Here is a 26,398-nt window from a genome sequence, read left to right as displayed (position 1 = left end):
AGACTAACTAATCAGTAATATTCCAATAGGACTACCTCTGAGGGGAAGCGGACATTGCGTGGGGGACCGCCACCTAGTGCACCCAGCCCAATGTGGGTTGGGGGTGCATATCTTAAACATTTCAAACATATATAATATAACATTGCAGTAACATAGAACACTGGAGAACTAGTTTGTTCAAGTCTGTAGGGCTAAGCCAGTATAAAGTATCCACACTGTGTAGATCTAATACCCTGCGTGGTGCTTTCCCTCTTTTGGGGGTGCTGTATAAGAAGCAGTGGATCACTGCCTTAGTATGTAGTTATGGTATATCTATACACCCATTTAGGCTGCTCTGTGACAACAGTACAGTAAAAGTAACGCTGCAACTATGTGATCGCTCTCCTCGGGGTCGCCAGCTGTAATGGAGTGTCTTGCTGGCATTATGTGCTAGGGCTCTGCCGCCATCTACTGATCATCCTAAGCTATAGCAAGAGGAAGAACTATGTATATTTCAGCTGCGTATATACTCGGCCGGTCCGTTGGATTGCGACCTAGCGTATGTTCCTGATTCATTACAGGGGGGAATTTATTTAGTCCGTGGTCTGATTTTCCCACGTTCTTTACTGTAGTGTAGTGTAGCAGCTAAGTAGTGAACCCCTATATGGTGGGTATACTATGCGCTTGAGCCTGCATGATGCAGGCCTACAGAGCCAGCGAGTAGTAATGAATGAAACCCCCCAGAGGTGTTTGCCCCCTAAAGTACACGTTCTGGACAACACAACATAGGAGACCTGTGTACTGCCTCTGGAGCAGGCCAAGTAGACCATATATCTTAGGAGGAAGATACTATTTAATACAGCGAACGTCATAGCCCGTGAGTGCAAGTAAAGTTAGTAGGGTAGAGTGACGTAGCTTAAAGAAAAACACCCCCTACAGGCGGCGTCCCAGGGGACCGGAGCAGACAAATGCATCATTACAGATTAATTCTGACGAACATAGCAGCTTGGCTCAATTGTAGATCTACTGTATTGTAGGGGTGTACGCCAAGCATTACTACAGAGAGATGATGATTTGATGATTGATTATCCCAGAGTGAAGCACAGGGCTAGGCCCACCCTCTTTATGTCCGTTGTTTCATCTTATCTAAAATAAAGCATCTCTTTGAAGAAGAGTTGTCTGCCCAGTCCCAGCACAAGGCACACAGTGTATGTAGAGAAGAACGTTGTCCAGAATATATCTTTGCCATAAAGGCCTGGTGTATATGAAGGCAAAATTATGTCCTGTCATAACGTGCTATTATAGCGTTTTATAGTAGTTCACATTTGCCCTGTAACCTAGCCCAGCAGAGCTACCAAACATTATTTGCAAGCCAGGAGTACATTAGTTCCTCCAGGCGACCCAGGAGATCAAAAGCCAGGGCACAGTACACAGGTAAACAAACCTTAAGCGTCATAGCCATTGCAGCCGGCCGTTACAGGGTTCGTGCGCGCCAGAGAATTAAAGGCGGGCAGATTTAAAGAAAGAGCGGTTATGCTATTGGCGGGCAAACCGGAGTGTATTGGCGTAGCAAATTTTAGAATACATCTGTTTAACCCGGTATATCCGAGCTCCTGGGTCACCTGCATTTAGCTGTATTAACAGGAGAAGTACGTGGTACTATTAACACTTAAAAGGCAAACTTTAGTGTAAACACATATAACTGGGCTCTATTCACAAGGGCTCAATGATGGCCCCTATTCCGCATTTCAACAGCAGTAAATAACAGTTCAGGAGTCCTAAGAACAAAAATGAGTAGCAACAAGACGTTCTAGTAAAAGAAAACAGTGGCCGAGGCCTAGTTCGAGCACGGGGACCACACATAACATTAGACCGACTCTTTATTACCCAATAACAGTTTCTGGATATTGGTCCGATCCCTCCATTCTAGCTCATATCCATCGAATAAAAATAGTCTGAGGAGAAGGTATAACGGGCTGTGAAAAAAGAGTACGCTCCAGTTAACAGTACCGATTAAGCTATAGGAGGCTGAATAAACATAAAGGGTTAGCCCCACTCGGCCATAGGTCCGGGTCAGCCAGGGGGACACATAGTGTAGCCATAGAGATCTAGTTCGATCAGTGTCTGAAAGTTGGCAGTGTACTTACAGTTCCAAGGACGGAAAGTAGTAGAAGGACTCCTACTCGGGGATCCGTGGCAGAGTATTAATCCATGTCATTGCTTCGGCAGGCGTTTCAAAGAACTTAGATTCCCCCTCCACTTGAACCCGAAGCTTTGCGGGAAAAAGCATGGCATAGGTGATGTTGCGGTCCCGGAGCTTCTGCTTCACTTGGGAGAAGGACTTGCGTTGTTTCTGTGTTTCAGTGGTAAAGTCCGGGAACATCATCAGGCGGTGGTTTTCATAGAACAGGTCACCGACGTTTCTAGCGACTATTAGGATATTATCCCGATCCTTAAAATTTAAGATTTTGAATATCAATGCTCGAGGGGGCGCTCCCGGTGGGTTCTTTTTGCTGGTGATCCTGTGGGCCCTTTCGATCACAAAAAAGGGAGAAAAGGTATTTTCAGGGAGAAGGCGTCTCAGTAGTTGTTCGACGTATGCGGGCACATCGTTTCCCTCGCACCCTTCTGGAAGGCCGACTAGGCGGAGATTGTTACGCCGGTTCCTATTCTCGGAGTCCACCGACTTGTCCTCCAGAGTCTTCAGCCGTCTTTGCATGGCGGGGATGTCGCTGCTGTGGGCCTGGACAGTGTCCTCGGTATCTGAGGTGCGTCTTTCCACCTCAGACACTCGCTCTCGTATGTTGCACATGTCCTGCCGTAGTAGTCCCAGGCCAGCGTCCACATGGTCAATTTTCATTGTAAGGGCAGCTTGGCACGTGTGAATCGCCTCCATGATGGTGCCCACATATGGCGGGAGTGGCTCTGGTTCTTCCTCTGCAGCCATGGCGTCCACCTCCTTGTCCCCTTTTTCTCTCGACTTCTGCACAGACGGAGTAGTTGCAGGATGGTCTGACTGTTTAGATTTATCTCCTTTCTCCTTGTTCTGCTTACTGCGCTGCGACATCGTTGGAACTTCGTAAGGGTGGTAACGAGAGGTTGATGGCTTTCCCCGAGCAGGGCCTGCAGATTCACCCCAGTCAGGAATGGCGGCGGCACTGGTTTCCGCAGAAGTCTCCGACGGAGGATCAGAACAGGTCTCCAGTTTGTGTCCGGACGTCAGCCAAGTTAGCAAGGTAAGTTTGGAGTAAGATTCAGCTATGTTTGAGCAGTAATAGCTAATAGGAGAGAACTAGGTGGCGGAGCCTCTTTACCACGCGTCCGCTCAGGTCGCCATGTTGACCACGCCCCCCAGACAAAATAATTCTAGGTCAATCAGTTCGATAGTTTGGAAGAAGTGATCCTATATATATGCGGTGGTATATATTCTCTCCTATGTGCATAGGAGGAGCGATCTGGATAGGTGATGTAGTGCTGAAGCGTGGTGCTGCTCTGTAGTAGAGATGGCCCAAGCGGTTCGCCGGTGGACAGTTCCCGCTGCATATCAGCTGTTTGCGTCCACGGTGGGTAGCGAACACAGTGCATTTGACCCGCCCCCCATACTTCATCATTGGGCTAAACTTTGACTCTCTACATCACAGTCAGCAGATACATGGCAGCTAATCACGATGAACTCCCCCACGGCCCCCCTCCCCCCCTATAAAAACACAGCAGCGCCGGCCATGTACTCAGTCTCCGGCTGCTGCTGTAGTGAGAGGAAGGGAGAGATTGCTGCAGAGAGAGGGATAGTTAGCTAGGCGCTTCTCTTTATTGCTGAAAGCACCCCAAAACAAAAGCCCCTTTGAGGGCTCATATTGTTGTTGTTTTTTTCTTTGTGTGTGTGTGTGTGTGTGTGTGTGTGTGTGTGTGTGTGTGTGTGTGTGTGTGTGTGTGTGTGTGTGTGTGTGTGTGTGTGTGTGTGTGTGTGTGTGTGTGTGAGAGAGACATTGCATAAAGGCCACAGTCATTGCTGGGCTTTGCAGTTCTACTACCCTCTTCTATCTATTACAAGTCAGCACACTGTCTATCATAAGCTGTGCTTAGCTTGTACTGTATTTGTGATTGAACATACTATAAGATATATGTTTGTGTGGGCTACACACTGCATACAGGCCAGGCCACGCTACAGTCATTGCTGGGCCTTGCAGTTCTACTATTCTCTTCTATCTATTACAAGCCAGCACACTGTCTATCATAAGCTGTGCTTAGCTTGTACTGCATTTGTGATTGAACATACTATAGGACAGTGATGGCTAACCTTGGCACTCCAGCTGTGAAAAAACTACAAATCCCATCATGCCTCTGCCTCCCCGAGTTATGCTTAGAGCTGTCAGAGTATAGCAATGCCTCATGGGCCTTGTAGTTCCACCACAGCTGGAGTGCCAAGGTTAGCCATCACTGCTATAGGATATCTGTCTTTGTGGGTTACACACTGCATACAGGCCAGGCCACGCCACAGTCATTGCTGGGCCTTGCAGTTCTACTATCCTCTTCTATCTATTACAAGCCAGCACACTGTCTATCATAAGCTGTGCTTATCTTGCAGCTGTATTTGTGAGTGAACATACTATAGGATATCTGTCTGTGTGGGTTACACACTGCAAACAGACCACAGTCATTTGCTGGGCCTTGTAGTTCAAAAGTCTCCTCTTCTATCTATTACAAGTCAGCACACTGTGTATCATAAGCAGTGCTTAGCTTGCAACTGCATTTGTGATTGAATGTACTATAGGATATCTCTCTGTGTGTGTTAAAGTGCACAGCCCAGTGATACACACATACAGCTGCTGTGTATTTGACACTGATTGTGTGTAGAGTTGAGCTGAAATTTTCGTAATTTCGCATTACTAAAATTACGCATGTGAAATTTGCGATTACGATGCAAAATTACAGTAGCGTAATTGCCATTAAAATCGTAATTGAAAATACCGTAAGCGTAATTTTGAACGTGTAATTTCGCGTTTCGTTCATGCCGTAATTTCGCATTAAACGCTACCGTAATTTCGCGTTAAACCGTAACGCTCCGTATAATATAAAAAAGCCGCCGACTTTAAGGGTTAATAGCAAAGCCCCCTTAAATGCTAAGAGCCTCAAATTTGGAGAATATATTAAGGAGATCAGGAGGAGTAAGAAGAAACAATTTTTTTTTCAAAAAGACCTTATAGTTTTTGAGAAAATCGATGTTAAAGTTTCAAAGGAAAAATGTAAACATTTAAAAACCCGCCGCATTTAACGGTTAATAGCAAAGCCTGCTTAAAGTTTAGGAACACCAAATTCCCAGGGTATATTAAGGGGATCAGTGGGAATAAGAGTAAAAAATTTTTTTTTCAAAAAGACCTTATAGTTTTTGAGAAAATCGATTTTTAAGTTTCAAGGGCGAAAATGTCTTTTAAATGCAGAAAATGTCAGTTTTTTTTGCACAGGTAACAATAGTGTATTATTTTCATAGATTCCCCCAAGTGGGAAGAGTTTTACTTACTTCGTTCTGAGTGTGGGAAATATTAAAAAAAAACGACGTGGGGTCCCCCCTCCCAGACCTCTTTAACCCCTTGTCCCCCATGCAGGCTGGGATAGCCAGAATGCGGAGCACCGGCCGCGTGGGGCTCCGCACCCTGACTATACCAGCCCGCATGGTCCATGGATTGGGGGGTCTCGGAAGGGGAGGGGCAGAAAAAGTATTTTAATTGAACAAAAAACATAACCACGAAAAAAGTCCTTTAATATTCTTAATTAACCATTAATACTTACCTGTCCCTTTAAATAAATGATCCCTCGAAATAGCCTCGGAAATGTTCTATCAGTTACAATGTAACAAAGTTATTACAATGTAACAACTTTGTTACATTGTAACTACGCCGCACCCGACGTCACTCGCCGCCGCCGCATACGCGTCTGCGCTGCACACATTCCCGACAGAGCTCTGAGCTATATAGCTCAGAGCTCTGAGAAGCATCTTTGTATTTTGGCTCCAAGGAGCCCCATTGGTCCTTAGCAGACCAATGGGGTTCCTTCAAATCAAAAGGAACCCCATTGGTCTGCTAAGGACCAATGGGGCTCCTTGGAGCCCAAATACAAAGATGCTTCTCAGAGCTCTGAGCTATATAGCTCAGAGCTCTGTCGGGTCCGTGCAGGACGCTAAGTCCCCGCAGCTCCCGCTGCCCTCCCCGCCTCTCCCACATGTCACCCACATGTCACTCACATGTGGGTGACATGTGGGAGACAGATGTGGGCGGGGTGGACAGCGGGAGCTGCGGGGACTTAGCGTCCTGCACGGACCCGACAGAGCTCTGAGCTATATAGCTCAGAGCTCTGAGAAGCATCTTTGTATTTGGGCTCCAAGGAGCCCCATTGGTCCTTAGCAGACCAATGGGGTTCCTTTTGATTTGAAGGAACCCCATTGGTCTGCTAAGGACCAATGGGGCTCCTTGGAGCCAAAATACAAAGATGCTTCTCAGAGCTCTGAGCTATATAGCTCAGAGCTCTGTCGGGAATGTGTGCAGCGCAGACGCGTATGCGGCGGCGGCGAGTGACGTCGGGTGTGGCGTAGTTACAATGTAACAAAGTTGTTACATTGTAATAACTTTGTTACATTGTAACTGATAGAACATTTCCGAGGCTATTTCGAGGGATCATTTATTTAAAGGGACAGGTAAGTATTAATGGTTAATTAAGAATATTAAAGGACTTTTTTCGTGGTTATGTTTTTTGTTCAATTAAAATACTTTTTCTAAGTGTTTGTGTGTTTATTTACTTTTAACTCTTAAAGGAAATGGGTAAGGGGTACAAGTACCTCTATACTCATTTCTCCTGGAAAGGGGGGGTGGGCATCTGGGGGACCCCTTTTTAAAGGGGACTCCCAGATTCCACCATGAACCTCCCCCCCCCAGGAAATCGCGGCCTCCACCTCCACCGCCCATCGGAGGTGGAGAAGAGCCCCTTGTCCTTGGATTGGACAAGGGCTCGGAGGGGGAGGGGAAAGCTTGGCTGCCCCTCCCCTTCCGAGACCCCCCAATCCATGGACCATGCGGGCTGGTATAGTCAGGGTGCGGAGCCCCACGCGGCCGGTGCTCCGCATTCTGGCTATCCCAGCCTGCATGGGGGACAAGGGGTTAAAGAGGTCTGGGAGGGGGGACCCCACGTCGTTTTTTTTTAATATTTCCCACACTCAGAACGAAGTAAGTAAAACTCTTCCCACTTGGGGGAATCTATGAAAATAATACACTATTGTAACCTGTGCAAAAAAAACTGACATTTTCTGCATTTAAAAGACATTTTCGCCCTTGAAACTTAAAAATCGATTTTCTCAAAAACTATAAGGTCTTTTTGAAAAAATTTTTTTCCTCTTATTACCACTGTTCCCCTTAATATACCCTGGGAATTTGGTGTTCCTAAACTTTAAGCAGGCTTTGCTATTAACCGTTAAAGTCGGCGGGTTTTTAAATGTTTACATTTTTCCTTTGAAACTTTAACATCGATTTTCTCAAAAACTATAAGGTCTTTTTGAAAAAAAAAAATTTCCTCTTATTCCTCCTGATCTCCTTAATATATTCTCCAAATTTGAGGCTCTTAGCATTTAAGGGGGCTTTGCTATTAACCCTTAAAGTCGGCGGCTACCTAACATTGATCCATGCGTCAACTTTTCCGCTTCGGGAGCATGACCATATGCATTAATTTCGTAATAGCCGTTGCAATGCGAAAATTACGCTTACGCGAAATTTCGCGAAATCCTTCTTCATTACGATTATGTACTTACGGCCATAAACGTAATTACACTAATTACGCGAAATTTCGCGAAATCGTAATTACTCCATTACGCTCATCTCTAATTGTGTGCCTCTTTGTGATTACACACACTGTCTACCAGTATTGAATATTGTTAGTAGTACTGCATACCCCCAATATGGAAAAAATGACAGGCAGAGGCAGGCCACCCCGCAGGTTTTTTCAACGTCATGCTGGTGTGATTTAATGCGGCCCTCAACGAATGCACAGTGTTCAGAGGACACGTACCCTCAACCCTCAAAATTCTGAGGACGTAGTTGACTGGTTAACACAGCAGCACACCTCAGCTTCCACGCGGAACCGTAACGTATCTTCCTCCTCTTGCTCTGATTCGGTCATCCTACAACTACGTACCACTCAGCCGGCAGCCACCACCACAACTACTACCACCACAGCCGCACCACTTGAGATGTCGGGGGAGTTATTCACACATTCCTGTGATGAATTTACTGATGCACAACCATTATTGGTACAAGATAAAGGCGCTAAGGATGTTACACCGCCTCATATGTCTCAGTTAGGCGTCACTACACACATGGACATGTGTACATTTTTTTTGTAAATGACATTGACATTTTTTTTTTTCAAAAGACAAATACTTTTTGTTATAAATAACAACGCCCAATCTGGTCCATTCAGTTGAGCGCACATGCAGCACCGGCACAGCTAAGGGCCTTATAGACCTGTTACCGCCAAATCTCGCTTGGCTACATGGTTGCATAACTAGTTAGCATGGTGGAGATCCAGGGACTCTGTTATCACTGTTTTATGTTTGCACTATTGCATAGCTCTGTATTTGTGTGATACTCCACAGACAGAACACTGTCACTGAGGGGCTGGGGGGAGGAGGAGAACTTTTGTGACCTCAGTCAGGAAGATGAGCTGGCTATCTCGGCATCCATCCTTGTTCAAATGGTGTCTTTCATGCTGTCCTGCTTGTTGAGGGAGGGACCCCCGTATAAAAATGGGTAAAGGAGAACGACCTGTACTGGGTGGTAATGCTACTGGACCCTCGCTATAAGCACAAAGTGGTGGATCTGTTAGTGAAGGTCTCACCACTTTTAAACCCTTAGCTCCTCTTGATGTTTGTATGCCCCTCTTAGCAAGCATACTGTGATGCCCATGCCAGGTTGAGTGGGATATTCCCACTCAACACATTTACTGTTGTTTGGTTTATTTTGTATTGTTGTACCCCCCCCCCCCCCCCCAGTTTTGGAGGAGATCTAGAGCATGATCCCTGGGCAGAACAATAATAACAAAAGAGAAGGCAATTTAGAGCATGGCAATTGTGTGGGGAATGGGCAAAAAATGATGCTGGTTGTTCCCAACACTTAAAGAAAGATGAGCTTATCACACAGCTGAATGGAAGGCTCGTGGTGAAGGAACTGCCCAGACAGGAAAGCCAGCTTGTGGGCATATTTGCAGGGTGCTGGCACTCAGATGGTACTAGGCCAGTTCCAGTACATGTGGCACAATTTGAAAGTCAACCTTTGTAGATGGTCAGGGCTGAGGTTTGCAGTGTTCATCATTACATATAAAGTGAGTGGGAATGCCACATCCTTGCCTGACATGGTGAGAGAGCAGGAAGAAATCCACTCAGTCACGGTTGGTGATGGTGACAGTGTGGTCCACGACGATACCAGAAGCAGGGGTGACAAATGCTTCAGATGCGGAGCAGTACAGATTGGTGCTGATCCTTTTTTTGCACTAGGATGACAATTATGCGAGGGGAATCGTTTTCAAAAGTACCAAAGCAGGTATGTAACTGCGGGATCTCATAATTCTGCACTGTGCTGAGCTGTCCATCTGACACTCCATCTCGGTACACCACAATCTTCTCTGGCAGTGCATGATTTACCTCGTAGTATTTCTGGAGAGCGGCCACAATGTACAGCTTCAAGCCATCCATAATCTCCTGATGCGGTACTGAAAGACTACACAGGAGTAGCAGCGGATCAGGCAAGAATTTATGCTGGCCACAAAGCCTGGCACCAAATAGGAACTCCGGCCGGCATTATGGTAGATCCATTCCAATCACCATCAGATTTTTCAGGGGAATGTCCACTCCCCACAGCTCTCCTTCAAGTTTGCAATTTATCTGCAGTGAAATTTTCTGTGCGATGCTTCTCAGTTTTGTTGCATTAGAGATTGCTTTCACATTCACAACTTGAGAAGGCACAGGTGTTTGTACACAGCACAAGTTCTTTATGGCACCGTACAGGTCAGTGCTCGTCGGCAGGCATTAGCTCTGGAATTACCAGTTATCAAAGTAACATATCAGGAAAAAAAAAACATTGTTGAATTTTATAAATAACTCTTCAATTTCCAATTAATCAAAAAAAACCTGGTATTTTTCAATTTTCATCATCATCGTCTGCACTCTTGTCAACGTGCGCACGAGCACAGCCATCACTACACAAACATTGCCGCTGAGAGGACTGACATTTTATGTCCTGAGAGTTTCAACTAATAACAAAGCTTTGCAGCTGTTTGCAGTGGTGCGTTAAACAGTGAGTTTGGTCTGTCAGTGTGAAGCAGTACACTACTTACACTACCTGATCGATGTATACAAACACAAGATGTTTTAAAGCTCTCTATGCCTCCAATTTAGGAATATAATGTGATTTCTGCCCATTCGGGATTATAACCCTACCCTACAAAAATATAAATAAGCAGCTTTGGTAATATACTGTATATCCACCCTTGAGGTTACTTTTGCAATTAATATCTTTCTCTTAGCTGGAGGGATGTATCCGTGACTCCCTGTGATCTTCTGTCACTCTACTACTGTGATGGGTGATTTGGCAGCAATTCCTGTTACTTACATAAGTTCTTTTCTTGGTTTATTATGGTTGAGCACATAGTGTCCCTTGTTATTAAGACCATAGTGGTAGTCCTGCTTTACTGTATAAATCTGTTTAATTGACCTTTATTTCTGATATGTCAGCTATTTTTCATTTCCCTGTTTGGTGTTTAGCAAGATGTTCAGAAAAATTGTCTGTTTTATGAATTACTGAATATGGTAATGCTTAGTGCATTGAAGCCATTATTTGTGAATTAAGCACTAGCCATAGTTGTGACCTATACCTGATTTTATTTTATGTATGGAGTATTGTAGTTTATTACAATAGAAATATAAATCTGTAAATTTGTTTTACGCTCTTTGGCAGGTTTCGGAAATTTAATATTCTCGGTACAAATACAAAAGTTATGAACATGGAAGAATCTACAAATGGCTGTCTGGCAGCTGAGTTCAGACATCTGGTATGTTGTAAATTTTGATTCTTTAAATGACTCCGAGCAGTGCAGAAACTATGGAAAGATGCATATCATTTTAAAGCTCTCTTTCTCCTCTTTCCAATGATATAGAAACCGCCGCCCTACGCCTTTTAGTTTTCGCTATTTTCGCAATTGAAATTGCCCCGGCCGCAATTAGAGAAAACTAAAAGGCGTAGGGCGACGATTTGGGTGTCGCCAGAAAGAGGAGAAAGAGAGCTTTAAAATGATATCCATCTTTCCATAGTTATATTGTATTACACAGGGCGACTTTTTCTGCTGAATGGAGCTGCTGACACTGGGGAAAGTGTCGTCCTGTGTAATACAAGTAACTATGGAAATATGGCTATCATTTTAAAGCTCTCTTTCTCCTCTTTCTGGCGACACCCAAATCTTCGCCCTACTCCTTTTAGTTTTCTGTATTTTCGCGATTGAAATCGCAGCCGCTGCAATTTCAATTGCGAAAATAGTGAAAACTAAAAGGCGTAGGGCCACGGTTTATATGTCATTGGAAAGAGGAGAAAGAGAGATTTAAAATGATATGCATCTTTCCATAGTTTCTGCACTGCTCGGAGTCCCTTTAAGATTTGTTGCAATATATTTGATGAACTGTAATGTGAATGTGATTATTGAATTTTGGAACAGATACCGTATTTTTCGGACTATAAGACGCTCCAGACTATAAGACGCACCTAGGTTTTAAGGGAAAAAACCATGGAAAAAAAATACATTACACCTGGGTGCATCCATGGTCCAGGAGTGTCCTATGGACCTTTCCTCCCCCACTATGTCTCTGTCACATTGCCAAGCTACATTAACCCCTGCTGCCATTACAAACTATACTAAACTACACTTCACTAACCCCTTCTTCCCCCTCCCCCCAGCTACACTACACTACACAACTCCCCCCCCCCCTCCCTAGAGACTAAGCAATACAATTACATTAAACGTGATCTCACCATCCTGGTTGGCAGTAGCAGGGTCTGTCAGGGTGTCCATGCAGTCCTAAGAGGTGCACAGTAGGATGGCATAAGCAGCACCAACGTGATCCACAGTGTTCCTGAGCAGCATAGAAGCAGCTGCTGTGTAATCAACCACAATGCTGGTTCTTTGATGGTTAATCCTCCCCAGCCTGCTCCCCTAGCAGCGCAATACACATTACATTGTAATTATCCACTGTGCTCCTTTGATCTTTACTCCCCCCAGCAGCGCAATCCACATGGCATTGTACTTATTCACAGTGCTCGTTCTTTTATCTGTAATTCCCCCCAGCGTGTCCCGCAGCAGCACGCGATCCACAATGTCTCTGTCATCATTCATAATGTTACACTTTTAACTTGCCCAGCTCGATCCCAGCTGACAAATACCGATACACTTCAGCCGCTATAGTGGCAGTCCTCAGAGGCTTCCGTACTTGCAGTGTGTACTTGCATCATCACATGACCCGGCGGCGGGTCATGTGATGTGGATCGCGTGCTGCTGCGGGACACGCTGGGGGGGATTACAGATAAAAGAACGAGCACTGTGAATAATTACAATGCCATGTGGATTGTGCTGCTGCGGGGCACGCTGGGGGGAGTAAAGATCAAAAGAGCACAGTGGATAATTACAATGTAATGTGTATCGCTCTGCTGGGGGGCAGGCTGGGGAGGATTAACCATCAAAGAACCAGCATTGTGAATAATTACAGCGGCTGCTCCTATGCCGCTTAGAAACAATGTGGTTTACCACCTAAGGAAAAAGCACCAAGGTAGGGAGTTATTGTTACATTCGGACTATAAGACGCAGTAACTTTTTCTCCCCACTTTTGGGGGAGAAAAAGTGCCTCTTATAGTCCGAAAAATACGGTAGTCTTCTTCTTACAAACACTTTACTTACTCATAATGTATATAAAATCAAAGTTGCCCACATGTCCAAATTGTGTTGTACTGTTTTTGCTATTACTTAGTTGCAGTCTCTCAAGGTGCCACTGTATTCTTTTGGAAGGGGCTGTAAGAATTTATGGATTAGATTCTTGCAATATAGAACCCCTCATTTACTTTAACCACTTCATTTTTTTCAGACTGTATATCTACATCCTGCAGGACTTCAGTTCCTGGCTAGGGAAGTAGATATTCGTCTATTGAAACAAACATCCGCCACTTGCTCGTGCACGTGCTCCCACTCTCGTTCTTGTTGCCACCCGAGTATGGGAACACAGTTCCCATTCATTGATATAGGTTCCCGTGTCAATGATCGCCTTCATCAATGAGATGCCTGTGGTCATTGTAAGAAGCAAAGTTACACTTACACAAATTACTTCCTGTTCACATACTAACAGTACGCACAGGAAGAAAATGTGTGAGGACATCTTGTGGCCAAATAATAAAATTAAACCTACATACGGTACATTTTTTAAAAGTAAAAATATACACATATACCATGACATTTAACCCCTTACCTCCCCACTCCCCCATAATTACCCAAATAAAATATTTGTATATAAAAAAAGACAATATAAAAAAGACATAAATAGTTACGTTAAGGACTGAAATTTTTAAAATATGTATGTCATGTGGGTTATATTACTGTTATTTTTGCAATTATGGGCTTGTAATTAGTGATGGATGCAAAACAGAAAAAATACACCTTTATTTCTAAATAAAATATTGTTGCCATGCATTGTACTAGGGAAGTATTTTAAACATTGCAATAAACTGGACAGATGGGCAAATTAAATGTGTGGATTTTATCCACAGTACAGCGTTTTATTTAACTGTAATGGCTGAAAATTGAAAAATAATGATTTTTTTTTCCATTTTTTTTCTTATTATTCCAATTAAAATGCATTTAGAATAAAATCATTCTTAGCATAATATACAACCCAAAGAAAGCCTAATTGGTGGTGGAAAAAAAAAAGATTTAGATCATTTCATTATGATAAGTAGCTATAAAGCTATTGGCGAATGAATGGGAGGAGTGCTGACAGGTGAAAATTGCTCTGGTACTGAAGGGGAAAAACCCCTTAGTAGGGAAGTGGTTAAAGAACCACTGTTTTAGCCAGAAGACTTGATATTCAGAGTTCTGCCTTAAGACCAATTTCTGGGTAAGCTGGCAGAACATAAACATATTCAGATGAGACACATAACATAATTTTGGGAACAAATAACATAATTTCCGGGTAGGGCAGATGGACATTCCATATAAGACGAGCCACATTTACGGCTGCGCACAGTGTCTTATCAACCACATGACCACAGGAGCCTATAGCCAGCTCCTGTGGTCTCCTAGATGTGATTGACAGACACCACACATTCACGGTACACCTCCAGTTAACCCTTGGCTGGTAAGAGGCTGCCAGGCCAAGGGAGCTCACTTCTTTACTCTAAAAGCTTACTTGAAATTCCTGCATCTAACATAGCTTCACTATGCTTTAAAGTGAACCTTAAAGGACTTACGAGGCCAAAATGGCTAAAAAAGCCAAGTACCTACAAGATGTTTAAATTCACGGAGGACGCGGTCCGCGCCTTCCGTGCAGCTCCGCCGGGTCCCCTTCCTGAGATCGCCCCCCGTGCCGATCGCGACCCCACAGGCCGGGTCGGGCTCTCGTGCCGCTCCCAATATGGCCGCTTCCTCTGGCCGCGGCTGCGCAGTCCGCCTGGCCGCGAGTGCGGCTGCGCAGCTCTAGGGCCAACCCCCCGAACCACGCACTGTAGCGTGCATCGGAGGGGTTGGCCCTAGAGCTGCGCAGCCGCACTCGCGGCCAGGCGGACTGCGCAGCCGCGGCCAGAGGAAGCGGCCATATTGGGAGCGGCACGAGAGCCCGACCCGGCCTGTGGGGTCGCGATCGGCACGGGGGGCGATCTCAGGAAGGGGACCCGGCGGAGCTGCACGGAGGGCGCGGACCGCGTCCTCCGTGCATTTAGACATCTTGCAGGTACTTGGCTTTTTTAGCCATTTTGGCCTCTTAAGTCCTTTAAACCTAAAAAAAATGAGTTTTACTCACCTGGGGCTTCCCTCAGCCCCCTGCAGCTGATCGGTGCCCTCGCCATGTCCCTCCGATCCTCCTGTCCCCGCTGGCGGCTACTTCCGGCTGGGAACGCGAGTGATTTTTCGCGTTCCCAGCCACAATATCGCCCCCTGTGCTGCTATTGCGGCAAGGAAGGCCGACGGTCGGTGACGGCGAAACCGGAAGTAGCCGCCGGCGGAGAAAGAGAGTTCGGAGGGACACGGCAAGGGCACCGATCAGCTGCAGGGGGCTAAGGAAAGCCCCAGATGAGTAAAACTCATTTTCTTTTTAGGCTTAAGTGTCACTTTAAAGGATACCCGAAGTGACATGTGACATGATGAGATAGACATGTGTATGTACAGTGCCTAGCACACAAATAACTATGCTGTGTTCAGGAAGCGACTACAGTGTGACCCTCACTGATAAGAAATTACAACTATAAAACACTTTACTAGCAGAAAATGGCTTCTGAGAGCAAGAAAGAGATAAAAAGGGAAATTTCTTATCAGTGAGGGTCACACTGTAGTCACTTCCTGTCTCAGTCAGGACTGAGTAAGCCACTTACATACCTGATATTTAACTCTTTCAGGCAGAGAAAGAAAAAAAGGAACACAGTATGGTTATTTGTGGGCTAGGCTCTGTACATACCCATGTCTATCTCATCATGTCATGTGTCACCTCGGGTATCCTTTAACCAGTTCACCCCCAAGGGTTTTTACCCTAACGGACCAGAGCAATTTTCACCTGTCAGTGCTCCACCCTTTTATTCCCTAATAACTTTATTACTACTTATCACAAGAAAATGATCTATACCTCATTTTTTTCGCCACCAATTAGGCTTTCTGTGGGTAGTACATTTTGCTAAGAATTTTTTTATTCTAAATGCGTTTTAATGGGAAAAATACAAAAATAATGGGAAAAAATCATTTCTTCTCAGTTTTCAGCCATTATAGTTTAAAATTAAACATTCTCTTTTGGATAAAACCAACACATTTTATTTACCCAGTTGTCCCGATTATTAAACAGTTTAAATTATGTCCCTATCACAATGTACGGCGACAAAATACCGTATATACTCGCATATAAGCCGACCCGCATATAAGCCGACCCCCCAACTTTTCCCTGAAAAAACAGGGGAAAATGATTGACCCCCATATAAGCCGGGGGTAGGAAATGCTGGATTGGTGCAGCCCCCCAGTGTGTCCCAATATAGCTAGTATAGTGCCCAGTATAGGTAGGTAGTGTCCAGTATAGCTAGTATAGTGCCCAGTATAACTAGTAAAGTGCCCAGTATAGCCAGTATAGTGCCCAGTATAGCGCCCAGTATGGGTAGGTAGTGCCTCAGTTTAGCTAGTATAGTGCCCAGTTTAGCTAGTATAGTGCCCCAGTATGGCTAGTAAAGTGCCCAGTTTAGTTAGTATAGTGCCCAGTTTAGCCAGTATAGTGCCCAGTTTAGCTAGTATAGTGCCCAGTTTAGCTAGTATAGTGCCCAGTTTAGCCAGTATAATGCCCAGTTTAGCCAGTATAGTGCCCAGTTTAGCCAGTATAGTGCCCAGTTTAGCTAGTATAGTGCCCCAGTATGGCTAGTAAAGTGCCCAGTTTAGCCAGTATAGTGCCCAGTTTAGCTAGTATAGTGCCCAGTTTAGCCAGTATAGTGCCCAGTTTAGCTAGTATAGTGCCCCAGTATGGCTAGTAAAGTGCCCAGTTTAGCCAGTATAGTGCCCAGTTTAGCCAGTATAGTGCCCAGTTTAGCTAGTATAGTGCCCCAGTATGGCTAGTAAAGTGCCCAGTTTAGCCAGTATAGTGCCCAGTTTAGCCAGTATAGTGCCCAGTTTAGCCAGTATAGTGCCCAGTTTAGCTAGTATAGTGCCCCAGTATGGCTAGTAAAGTGCCCAGTTTAGCCAGTATAGTGCCCAGTTTAGCTAGTATAGTGCCCAGTTTAGCCAGTATAGTGCCCAGTGTAGCTAGTATAGTGCCCAGTTTAGCTAGTATAGTGCCCAGTTTAGCCAGTATAGTGCCCAGTTTAGCTAGTATAGCGCCCAGTTTAGCCAGTATAGTGCCCAGCATAGGTGGGTAGGGCTCCCCCCGCGGCCGCCGCTGCTATTACCTTCTTAGACAGCGGCCGCTTCCTAATCCGCGTTCCTCTTCTTTCTCAGAGTGTATCACAGCAGCGCGCCGGGCGCTGCTGCTGTGACGATGCAGGGGGCAGGAAAGAGTGCGGCTCCCTATAGCGGCGATCTGTATCGCCGTTACCAAGGGAACCGCTCTTTCCTGCCCCCTGCATCGTCACAGCAGCAGCGCCGGGCGCGCTGCTGTGATACACTCTGAGAAAGAAGAGGAACGCGGATTAGGAAGCGGACGCTGCCTAAGCAGGTAATAGCAGCGGCGGCCGCGGGGGGAGCGGGGAGGGGGGGGAGCGGGGCGCGGACCACCCGACCACCCACCACCCACCACTAGACCACCAGGGAAGACTCACATACAAGCCGACCCCCCAACTTTTGACCCCCTTTTTAGGGGTCAAAAATTCGGCTTGTATGCAAGTATATACGGTATATTATTTTGAAGTATAGGTGTTATTTTTCATTTTTTTTTTTGTTCTGGCCATAATTACAAGTCCCTATGTAATAAATTAAAATCAATTTTCCCTAATAAAATATAGATTAAAAAAGCTTAGTCCCTAAGACAACTATTTATTGATTTATTTTAAGCTTATTTTTTTTAAAGTGGTTTTTTTTGGAGGGGGGGGGGGGGGGTTGGAAGTGTAATAATTAATAATGTGTATGTACCTGTATATGTATGTGTTTGTGTGTGTAATATACTTTTTGGCCACAAGATGGCGCTAGTGAACACTCCGGTTATAGGAAGTGATCACTTTTTTTTTTTTTTTACACTTTATTTAACTGTAACAGTTTCCTGTTTTGTGAATGGAGGTGGCCGCTGTTCGCGGTCACGTCCATTCACTCCAGGCATTGCGATTGGGTAGAGGACTGCTCGGTCCTCTTCCCCAATCACTAAACTCGGGATCCCGACGGAAACGGCGGCGGTTGTGGTGCGCACACGTGCGGAGCGGCGCCGGGATCGCGCAACGTATTAAAACGTCATGTTGCCGTTAATAGGCTAAAGCATGACGTTTTAATACGTATGCTTGTCGGTAAATGGTTAATTATGCTGTAGTCTCTGGCTTAGTGTAATGTAGCATAGACTGTTCTTTAGATGAGCCTGCGCCAGTCATTAGGACTGGACTCTAGAGCCATGGAACGCCGTAAGATGAAATACCATAAGATGAAATACTACAGCTTCCTTGCTTTGCTGAGATAAGAAGATTGCTGATGTACACACCTGTATGCCTTTAATATGCCAAAATAAATGGTCCTTAAAGCTTGAGACGTCTGGAGCCCGTTTTGAGATATCTGTCGGGCTGTGAGAATGTCAAACCACTAATTGCAGTCAATCAGGCTGCTGGTGCCGAAGATAATGGTGTGGTAACCCCTAGCAACCATAAATCAAATTTTAACAGGGGCCATTGTGAAGCTCTGCCCCCAAACCGGTGTGAAGCTCTGGCCCCAAACCACCGCGATGCTCCACCCACAACACCCCCTCACCAACATACATACGCACATTCACATGTCTGGCACATAAACCACCCCCACCTATTCCTAATACTAACCCTATCTAGGCCTAACACTAACCACCCCCATCTATTCCTAACACTAACTACCCCACACCTACTCCCAACACCCGGTTACCTAGTGGTTATGGCTAGTGTTATGCATACATAGGGGATCTGCCACTTACTCTTTGTTATAATTTAAGTAGGCCTCAGTTACTTGGCCTGAGTTTTATGTAAAAGGCTTGTCCGCAGTGTATGCCTTTAAAATCAATCAGAGGTTTTGTGATGCAGGCAGAGGCATCTCAGGGTCTGCGTGTAGCAGAGGATACACGCAGATACTGAGAACATGTTCCTAAAAGAAGGCCATCGGCCTACTCTGACCTCCACGTACACCACAGGAACAGTAAACATCGGCCATATTTACTAAACATCCACGTTCCTGCATTTAGGTCAAATGCCTCATTGATTATTAATCAAGTAGGTGGGTATGATGACACCACGAGTGGGTCCACCAATAATCTGATCTAGGGGGTGGCGAAGATGATGTCATATTTAACTCTTTCCTAGTCGGTATTAAACCCGGAGTGAGCGATGGAGAGAGCATTCTGCTTCTTCCTTCCGCACTAGCTCGCAAGGCCGACTGGGACCTCTAAGCATGTTCTTCCTTTCTGTAATCTGATATAATGTATGCTGTACATAGGTAGTCTAGATGTAACATAGAGTAGATACAAGAAGACCTGGGTATCTTCAGTAGGAAGATACTCAAGCAGCTGTAACGCAACATGGAAGTCTGCTTTGCCAGGAGATGATAAACGGTATCTATCTGTATTTCTGTTACCTGAATAAATAACGTAAACATTGAAGAAGCCTGAGAAAGTCTATCTCCTGTTTACTGTGTGGAGAGTCAAGTGATCTCACAGTCTGTGAGACGGTGGTGTCGAAGCAAGGTGATATAAGAACAGTTTATAACACTCTTAACACTAAACCTGCTAATCAACTGGCCCAGAGCTCAGCTGGCTGCTAATTAAAAAGCCCAGAGTTCAGTCACAATGTTTCCAAACTCCAGTGCACTACTGCTCCTAGCAAGCAGCTGTACCACTACAGTGTTACGTCGTAATGGTTAGCACTCTCGTCTTGAAACAATGTGTCCCTGATTCAAATATCAGCCACGGCACTATCTGGTTTGTATGTTCTCCCTGTGTCAGCATGGGTTTCCTCCGGGCACTCCAGTTTCCCCCCACATCCCAAAAACATACAGATAAGTTAATTGTCTTCCTCTTAAAATTGGCCCTTGACGATACATACACTACACGATACATATATAGACATATGACTATGGTAGGGATTAAAATGTGAGCCCCTCTAAGTAACAGTTAAGAGACAAGATAATATACTCTGTACACAGCAGCAGAAGATGTCGCCACTATATAAATACTAAATGTCACGGACGGTTGCGGGGCCGCAGACGCGTCCTAGAACCACCCATGAAGAAAATGCGATCGCAATCGATTCTCTGCATCGATTACGATTCAGATCAATAGAATCTGGATTGGTTGTGTAGCGGCTACCTGTAGCAACCTGGAGTTTGCCTTTCTCCCAGCTGTCCCGGAACAGCCGTGAGAAACGCGGGCAAATTGGAAGGATCCGTGCAGTCCAATTTCTGATCGCTTTCTGGCTAAATTTGTGCAGCCATTACAGGAATCAGAACTGACATTCCTGGGGTTTTCTTTTCTTTCCCTCCTTCCACCAAACGGCAAGATACTGCTGCAGAGTGTCCCTGGCTTCAAGCTGTGCTGATGGCCCATCCATCAGATATAGTTGATAAGCAGGATGGCAGAAACCATTTAGTTGGGAAGAAGTCAGACATTCTGGCTCCCCTCCCAGCAGGGGAGCTGACACGTAGCTTGCGGCCGCAAGCTTCAAAAGAAACGTCACCTAGGAATGACCTGCTGTAAATCCCAGATGTACATCATATTCCATAAACTGCTATATGTGTCATATTTTCTGTATTGCCAGGCTGGCAGACCCTTCAAACTAACAGAGCATGCTTGGCCCTGTCTGGCGCTGGTTCTGAGGAAGTTTCAGAAGATTCTGAGGTAAAGACTGCCAGCTAGGCAGTTTCGAAAGTGCCCTGATGATACCACAGGGCCCCCCCCCCCCCCCCGATGTTTGGTATCAGACTGCTGGGTAAACCGAGACAGACCGGAAAATGTTAGTAAATCTGCCCTGACCTGTACGGTTCTGTGAGATAGAGCCCATATATGGTTAGATATGATTTCTGGTCCCCAGGACAAGAGGAGGACTCATCTCATATTCTAAGGGGGTGTGTGGCTCCCGCCCTCACTCCTTCCTACTGGATCAGGGGCATAAGAATGGCAGAGGAGCCAAACTCAGTGTCCTCCACCCTGAAACTCCATCTTGATCACATCTGTGCCACCTTGAGTATATGCTGGCATCCACCTGGTCTGAACTCTGAACTTTGATCTGAAACAAAGGATTTTACCAAGGACTTTATGATTCTTCCCACAAAAGGACATCTTTCCATGAAACTAAGTATTTTTTCTCCCTTTTGTAAGGATCGGTGTCAGCAAACAGAGAGAATCCGATTATTGGTGATCTGCAGTATCGCCAATAATACGGAAGTCACCTGATTATTGATGATCTGCAGAATCACCAATAATACAAGTGTAACTAACCTCCGGACACCTAATACAGTAAATGATACAATACAGTAATAGTTCACAATATCGTGGAAATATCCACCACACGGCAATTCCTCAGAGGTGTGGTTACCTCTGAATGGGAACCCCGTGCGTGAGATCCTCAAACAGGCAAAGAGAGGAAGCTCGGCCCCTAGCAGTAATAGTCTGCTAGGGCCTGTGTCTCGGAGAGGCAAGCCTCAGAGATAGCCCCACAGTGGGAGACGTTCCACTGAAGGGAGAAAGGTCAGACAAGCAGAGGTTCGGCAACAGAGAAGGCGGCAGCAGTACAGAAACGGAAGGCTGATTCAAAGTCGGTAAACAGGCAGGGTCAGCAACTTGAATCAGATAGGCAAAAGTACAAAAGGGATTAGAGCAAAGAGTAGTCAGGGATAGCCAGAATCAAAACACAGGTAATAATACAAATACAATCCTAATCTAAGGTGTAACGTCCTTGGTATCAACACCTGGGAAACTGGACTAAGGTCTGAGCACTAACACGGATGTGATCACAACAGCAGACGAGGAGCAACTGAACACAGGCTCCCTATATACTGGGAGCGCATCTGCAGCGCCACCCAGCCGCCCAGCCAATCCAACAGCTAGTTGGAGTCAGCTGACCTTATTATACACTTTCCGAAGGGGTACCCAGGAAACTGATACCATACACTCTTGTCAAATACACTGACAGGCCCTTAACGGTACAATAACAATAAAAAAGATACTTGTATTTGATGTTTGGGCTTTTTGGGGGTTACTTTATCTGTGTACAGCGGTGGGGGGAGTACTTGTATATATTGTAAATATGTGTGTTTGCACTATTGTCACCTCCTGATGAAACCATAAGGGTGAAACCGGTCGAGGGTTAGGCTGCACTGTATATAATATGAGCACTTTGTAAGCTTCACTGTCCTGTCTTAGGACCCCCTTCATATCACTGTTACCGTTTGACGTGGGTCTTTCCAATGTGTACTGACACAGCTACAGACTGGGGGGTCACATTGGATTTCTGATGGCCCAAACGGTTCATACTTAGTCCGATTTGGGGTCTGCGAGGGAATAGCCACACCACGCTCAAATATACCTGTCAGCAGTGGGGGATAGGCAAAGACCTCCTTTGCAGCCCTGAGTGAACTGGGTTTATTTAACTCAGCGGATTAACAGTGATCTGTTTGCTTTTCTTACAGTACAGTGACAACTCTACAGAGTAGAGTCCTGTACAAACATTGTTTTTAAACATCAAATAAAAGTATCTTTTTTATTGTTATTGTACCGTTAAGGGCCTGTCAGTGTATTTGACAAGAGAGTCAGCTGACCTGGCAAGCGGCCGACGTGCCCTGTTTGCGGCCGAAGGACCTTTGTGTGAGAGCAAGGCGGGGACCGCCGCCGGCTGACACGTGGAGACGGCGTCCCCGCCGCTCTCCGCCGTGGCGGTATCCCCGCCGGCTGTTGCAGTACCCCCCCTTTGAGGAGTGGACACCGGACACCTCCTACATGGTTTCTCAGGATGTAACTGATGAAACTTCTTCCTTAACTTGAATCAGATAGACAAAAGTACAAAAGGGATTAGAGCAAAGAGTAGTAAGGGATAGCCAGAATCAAAACACAAGTAATAATACAAATACAATCCTAATCTAAGGTGTAACGTCCTTGGTATCAACACCTGGGAAACTGGACTAAGGTCTGAGCACTAACACGGATGTGATCACGACAGCAGACGAGGAGCAACTGAACACAGGCTCCCTATATACTGGGAGCGCATCTGCAGCGCCACCCAGCCAATCCAACAGCTAGTTGGAGTCAGCTGACCTGGCAAGTCAGCTGACTCCCCGTCTAGCTGCATAAAGGTCCTGCCGCCGGGCGCGCACGCGTAATGCGTGCCCTGTTTGCGGCCGAAGGACCTTTGTGTGAGAGCGAGGCGGGGACCGCCGCCGGCTGACACGCGAAGACGGCGTCCCCGCCGCTCTCCGCCGTGGCGGTATCCCCGCCGGCCGTTGCAGTACCCCCCCCCCCCCCTTTGAGGAGTTGACACCGGACACCTCCTACATGGTTTCTCAGGATGTAACTGATGAAACTTCTTCCTTAATTTCTCCGCATGCATGCGATCCTCTGGTACCCAAGATCTATCCTCCACACCATACCCCTTCCAGTGGACCAGATATTGCATGGAGTTCTGTACCAGCCGGGAATCCAAAATTTTCCCAACCTCGTACTCTGTCTGGCCCTCTACTACCACTGGGGGGGGGGGGGGGGGGGGAAGAATCCACATACACTGCTGGCTTCAACAAAGAGACATGGAATGATCTCCCACTTCTCATGCTGGCTGGGAGATCGATCACATAAGAGACATCATTAATCTTTTTGGCCACCTGATAAGGCCCTATGAACCTGGGACCCAACTTGGTGGATGGTTGTCTGAGGGCCAAATGTCTCGTTGACACCCACACCATGTCTCCAGGAGCAAAGTGCCACTCAACAGACCGTCTCTTGTCGGCCTGTTTCTTCTGATTCCCGAAGGCTACTGTGAGAAAGCGCAAAGGAGCCGCCGCCATGAGCCAGCGGCAGGCGGCTCCTTCCGCGCACAGCAGGCATTCGCACGGAGAGGCAGCCGCCTCCTCGCATCATGAGGCGGCTGCCTCCGTGCATCAGGGTATGGAGCGTGGTGAAACCGCCGCGTTGGACGCGGCGGTTAGCACGCAGGTCCCCGCTGCGGAGACTCCGCAGAGCGGGGCTGTGCTGGCTGGGACTCGTAGTCCCTCAAGCTTCAGAGTGACGCGCCCGCGCGCACTCAGACAGGATTTATTACACATAGGAGCAAGTCAGCTGACCAGGCAGATCAGCTGACTCTAACTCCACTCTCCATTGGTCCAGCAATCAGGGAGGTGCTGGGGCACACACATGGTACATATACTGCTGGCTGTTCATTCATCTGGTGTCTGGCGTTGCGATCACATACGTGGGAGCACCCAGATCCGTAGTCAGATCCTTAACCACTTAAGGACTGCAGTCATAAAACCCCTTAAGGACCAGAGCCTTTTTTTCCATTCGGACCACTGCAGCTTTCACGGTTTATTGCTCAGTCATACAACCTACCACCTAAATGAATTTTACCTCCTTTTCTTGTCACTAATACAGCTTTCTTTCGGTGCTATTTGATTGCTGCTGCGAGTTTTACTTTTTATTATATTCATCAAAAAAGACATGAATTTTGTCAAAAAAATGACTTTTTTAACTTTCTGTGCTGACATTTTTCAAATAAAGTAAAATTTCCTATACATTTGAGCGCGAAAGTTATTCTGCTACATGTCTTTGATAAAAAAAAAACCATTCAGTGTATATTTATTGGATTGGGTAAAAGTTATAGCGTTTACAAACTATGGTGCCAAAAGTGAATTTTCCCATTTTCAAGCATCTCTGACTTTTCTGCGCACCTGTCAGGTTTCATGAGGGGCTAAAATTCCAGGATAGTACAAATCCCCCCCAAATGACCCCATTTTGGAAAGAAGACATCCCAAAGTATTCAGTGAGAGGCATGGTGAGTTCATAGAAGATTTTATTTTTTGTCACAAGTTAGCGGAAAATGACACTTTGTAACAAAACAAAAAAAAAAAGTTTCCATTTCTTCTAACTTGCGACAAAAAAAAATGAAATCTGCCACGGACTCACTATGCTACTCTCTGAATACCTTGAAGTGTCTACTTTCCAAAATGGGGTCATTTGTGGGGTGTGTTCACTGTCCTGGCATTTTGGGGGGTGCCTAATTGTAAGCACCCCTGTAAAGCCTAAAGATGCTCATTGGACTTTGGGCCCCTTAGCGCAGTTAGGCTGCAAAAAAGTGCCACACATGTGGTATTGCCATACTCAGGTGAAGTAGTATAATGTGTTTTGGGGTGTATTTTTACACATACCCATGCTGGGTGGGAGAAATATCTCCGTAAATGACAATTGTTTTATTTTTTTTACACACAATTGTCAATTTATAGAGATATTTCTCCCACTCAGCATGGGTATGTGGAAAAATACACCCCAAAACACATTATACTACTTCTCCTGAGTACGGCGATACCACATGTGTGGCACTTTTTTGCACCCTAACTGCGATAAGGGGCCCAAAGTCCAATGAGTACCTTTAGGATTTCACAGGTCATTTTGAGAAATTTCGTTTCAAGACTGCTCCTCACGGTTTAGGGCCCCTAAAATGCCAGGACAGTATAGGAATCCCACAAATTACCCCATTTTAGAAAGAAGACACCCCAAGGTATTCCATTAGGAGGATGGTGAGTTCATAGAAGATTTTTTTTTTTTTGTCACAAGTTAGCGGAAATTGATTTTAATTGTTTTTTTTCACAAAGTGTCATTTTCCGCTAACTTGTGACAAAAATAAAATCTTCTATGAACTCACCATACTCCTAACGGAATACCTTGGGGTGTCTTCTTTCTAAAATGGGGTCATTTGTGGGGTTCCTATACTGCCCTGGCATTTTAGGGGCCCTAAACCGTGAGGAGTAGTCTTGAAACCAAATGTCGCAAAATGACCTGTGAAATCCTAAAGGTACTCATTGGACTTTGGGCCCCTTAGCGCACTTAGGGTGCAAAAAAGTGCCACACATGTGGTACCGCCGTACTCAGGAGAAGTAGTATAATGTGTTTTGGGGTGTATTTTTACACATACAGATGCTAGGTGGGAGAAATATCTCTGTAAATGACAATTATTTGATTTTTTTTACACACAATTGTCCATTTACAGAGAGATTTCTCCCACCCAGCATGGGTATGTATAAAAATACACCTCAAAACACATTATACTACTTCTTCTGAGTACGGCGATACCACATGTGTGACACTTTTTTGCAACCTAGGTGCGCTAAGGGGCCTAACGTCCTATTCACAGGTCATTTTGAGGCATTTGGATTCTAGACTACTCCTCACGGTTTAGGGCCCCTAAAATGCCAGGGCAGTATAGGAACCCCACAAGTGACCCCATTTTAGAAAGAAGACACCCCAAGGTATTCCGTTAGGGGTATG

At 45.6% G+C, this 26,398-nt stretch overlaps 1 protein-coding gene across 1 annotated transcript in view; it reads left to right on the top strand.

Annotated features, from left to right (window-relative positions):
- Positions 1-26,398, top strand: part of STAT1 (signal transducer and activator of transcription 1) — a 1,171,385-nt gene that overhangs the window by 772,252 nt on the left and 372,735 nt on the right. The window contains exon 10 of the mRNA XM_068244925.1: positions 10,971-11,064. Within this exon, the coding sequence (XP_068101026.1) occupies positions 10,971-11,064 (94 nt within the window). The remainder of the gene's footprint in view (positions 1-10,970; positions 11,065-26,398) is intronic.

The sequence above is a fragment of the Hyperolius riggenbachi genome, chromosome 7 (assembly GCF_040937935.1).
Source record: "Hyperolius riggenbachi isolate aHypRig1 chromosome 7, aHypRig1.pri, whole genome shotgun sequence".
NCBI lineage: Eukaryota > Metazoa > Chordata > Amphibia > Anura > Hyperoliidae > Hyperolius > Hyperolius riggenbachi.
This window is presented reverse-complemented; position numbering and strand designations above follow the sequence as displayed.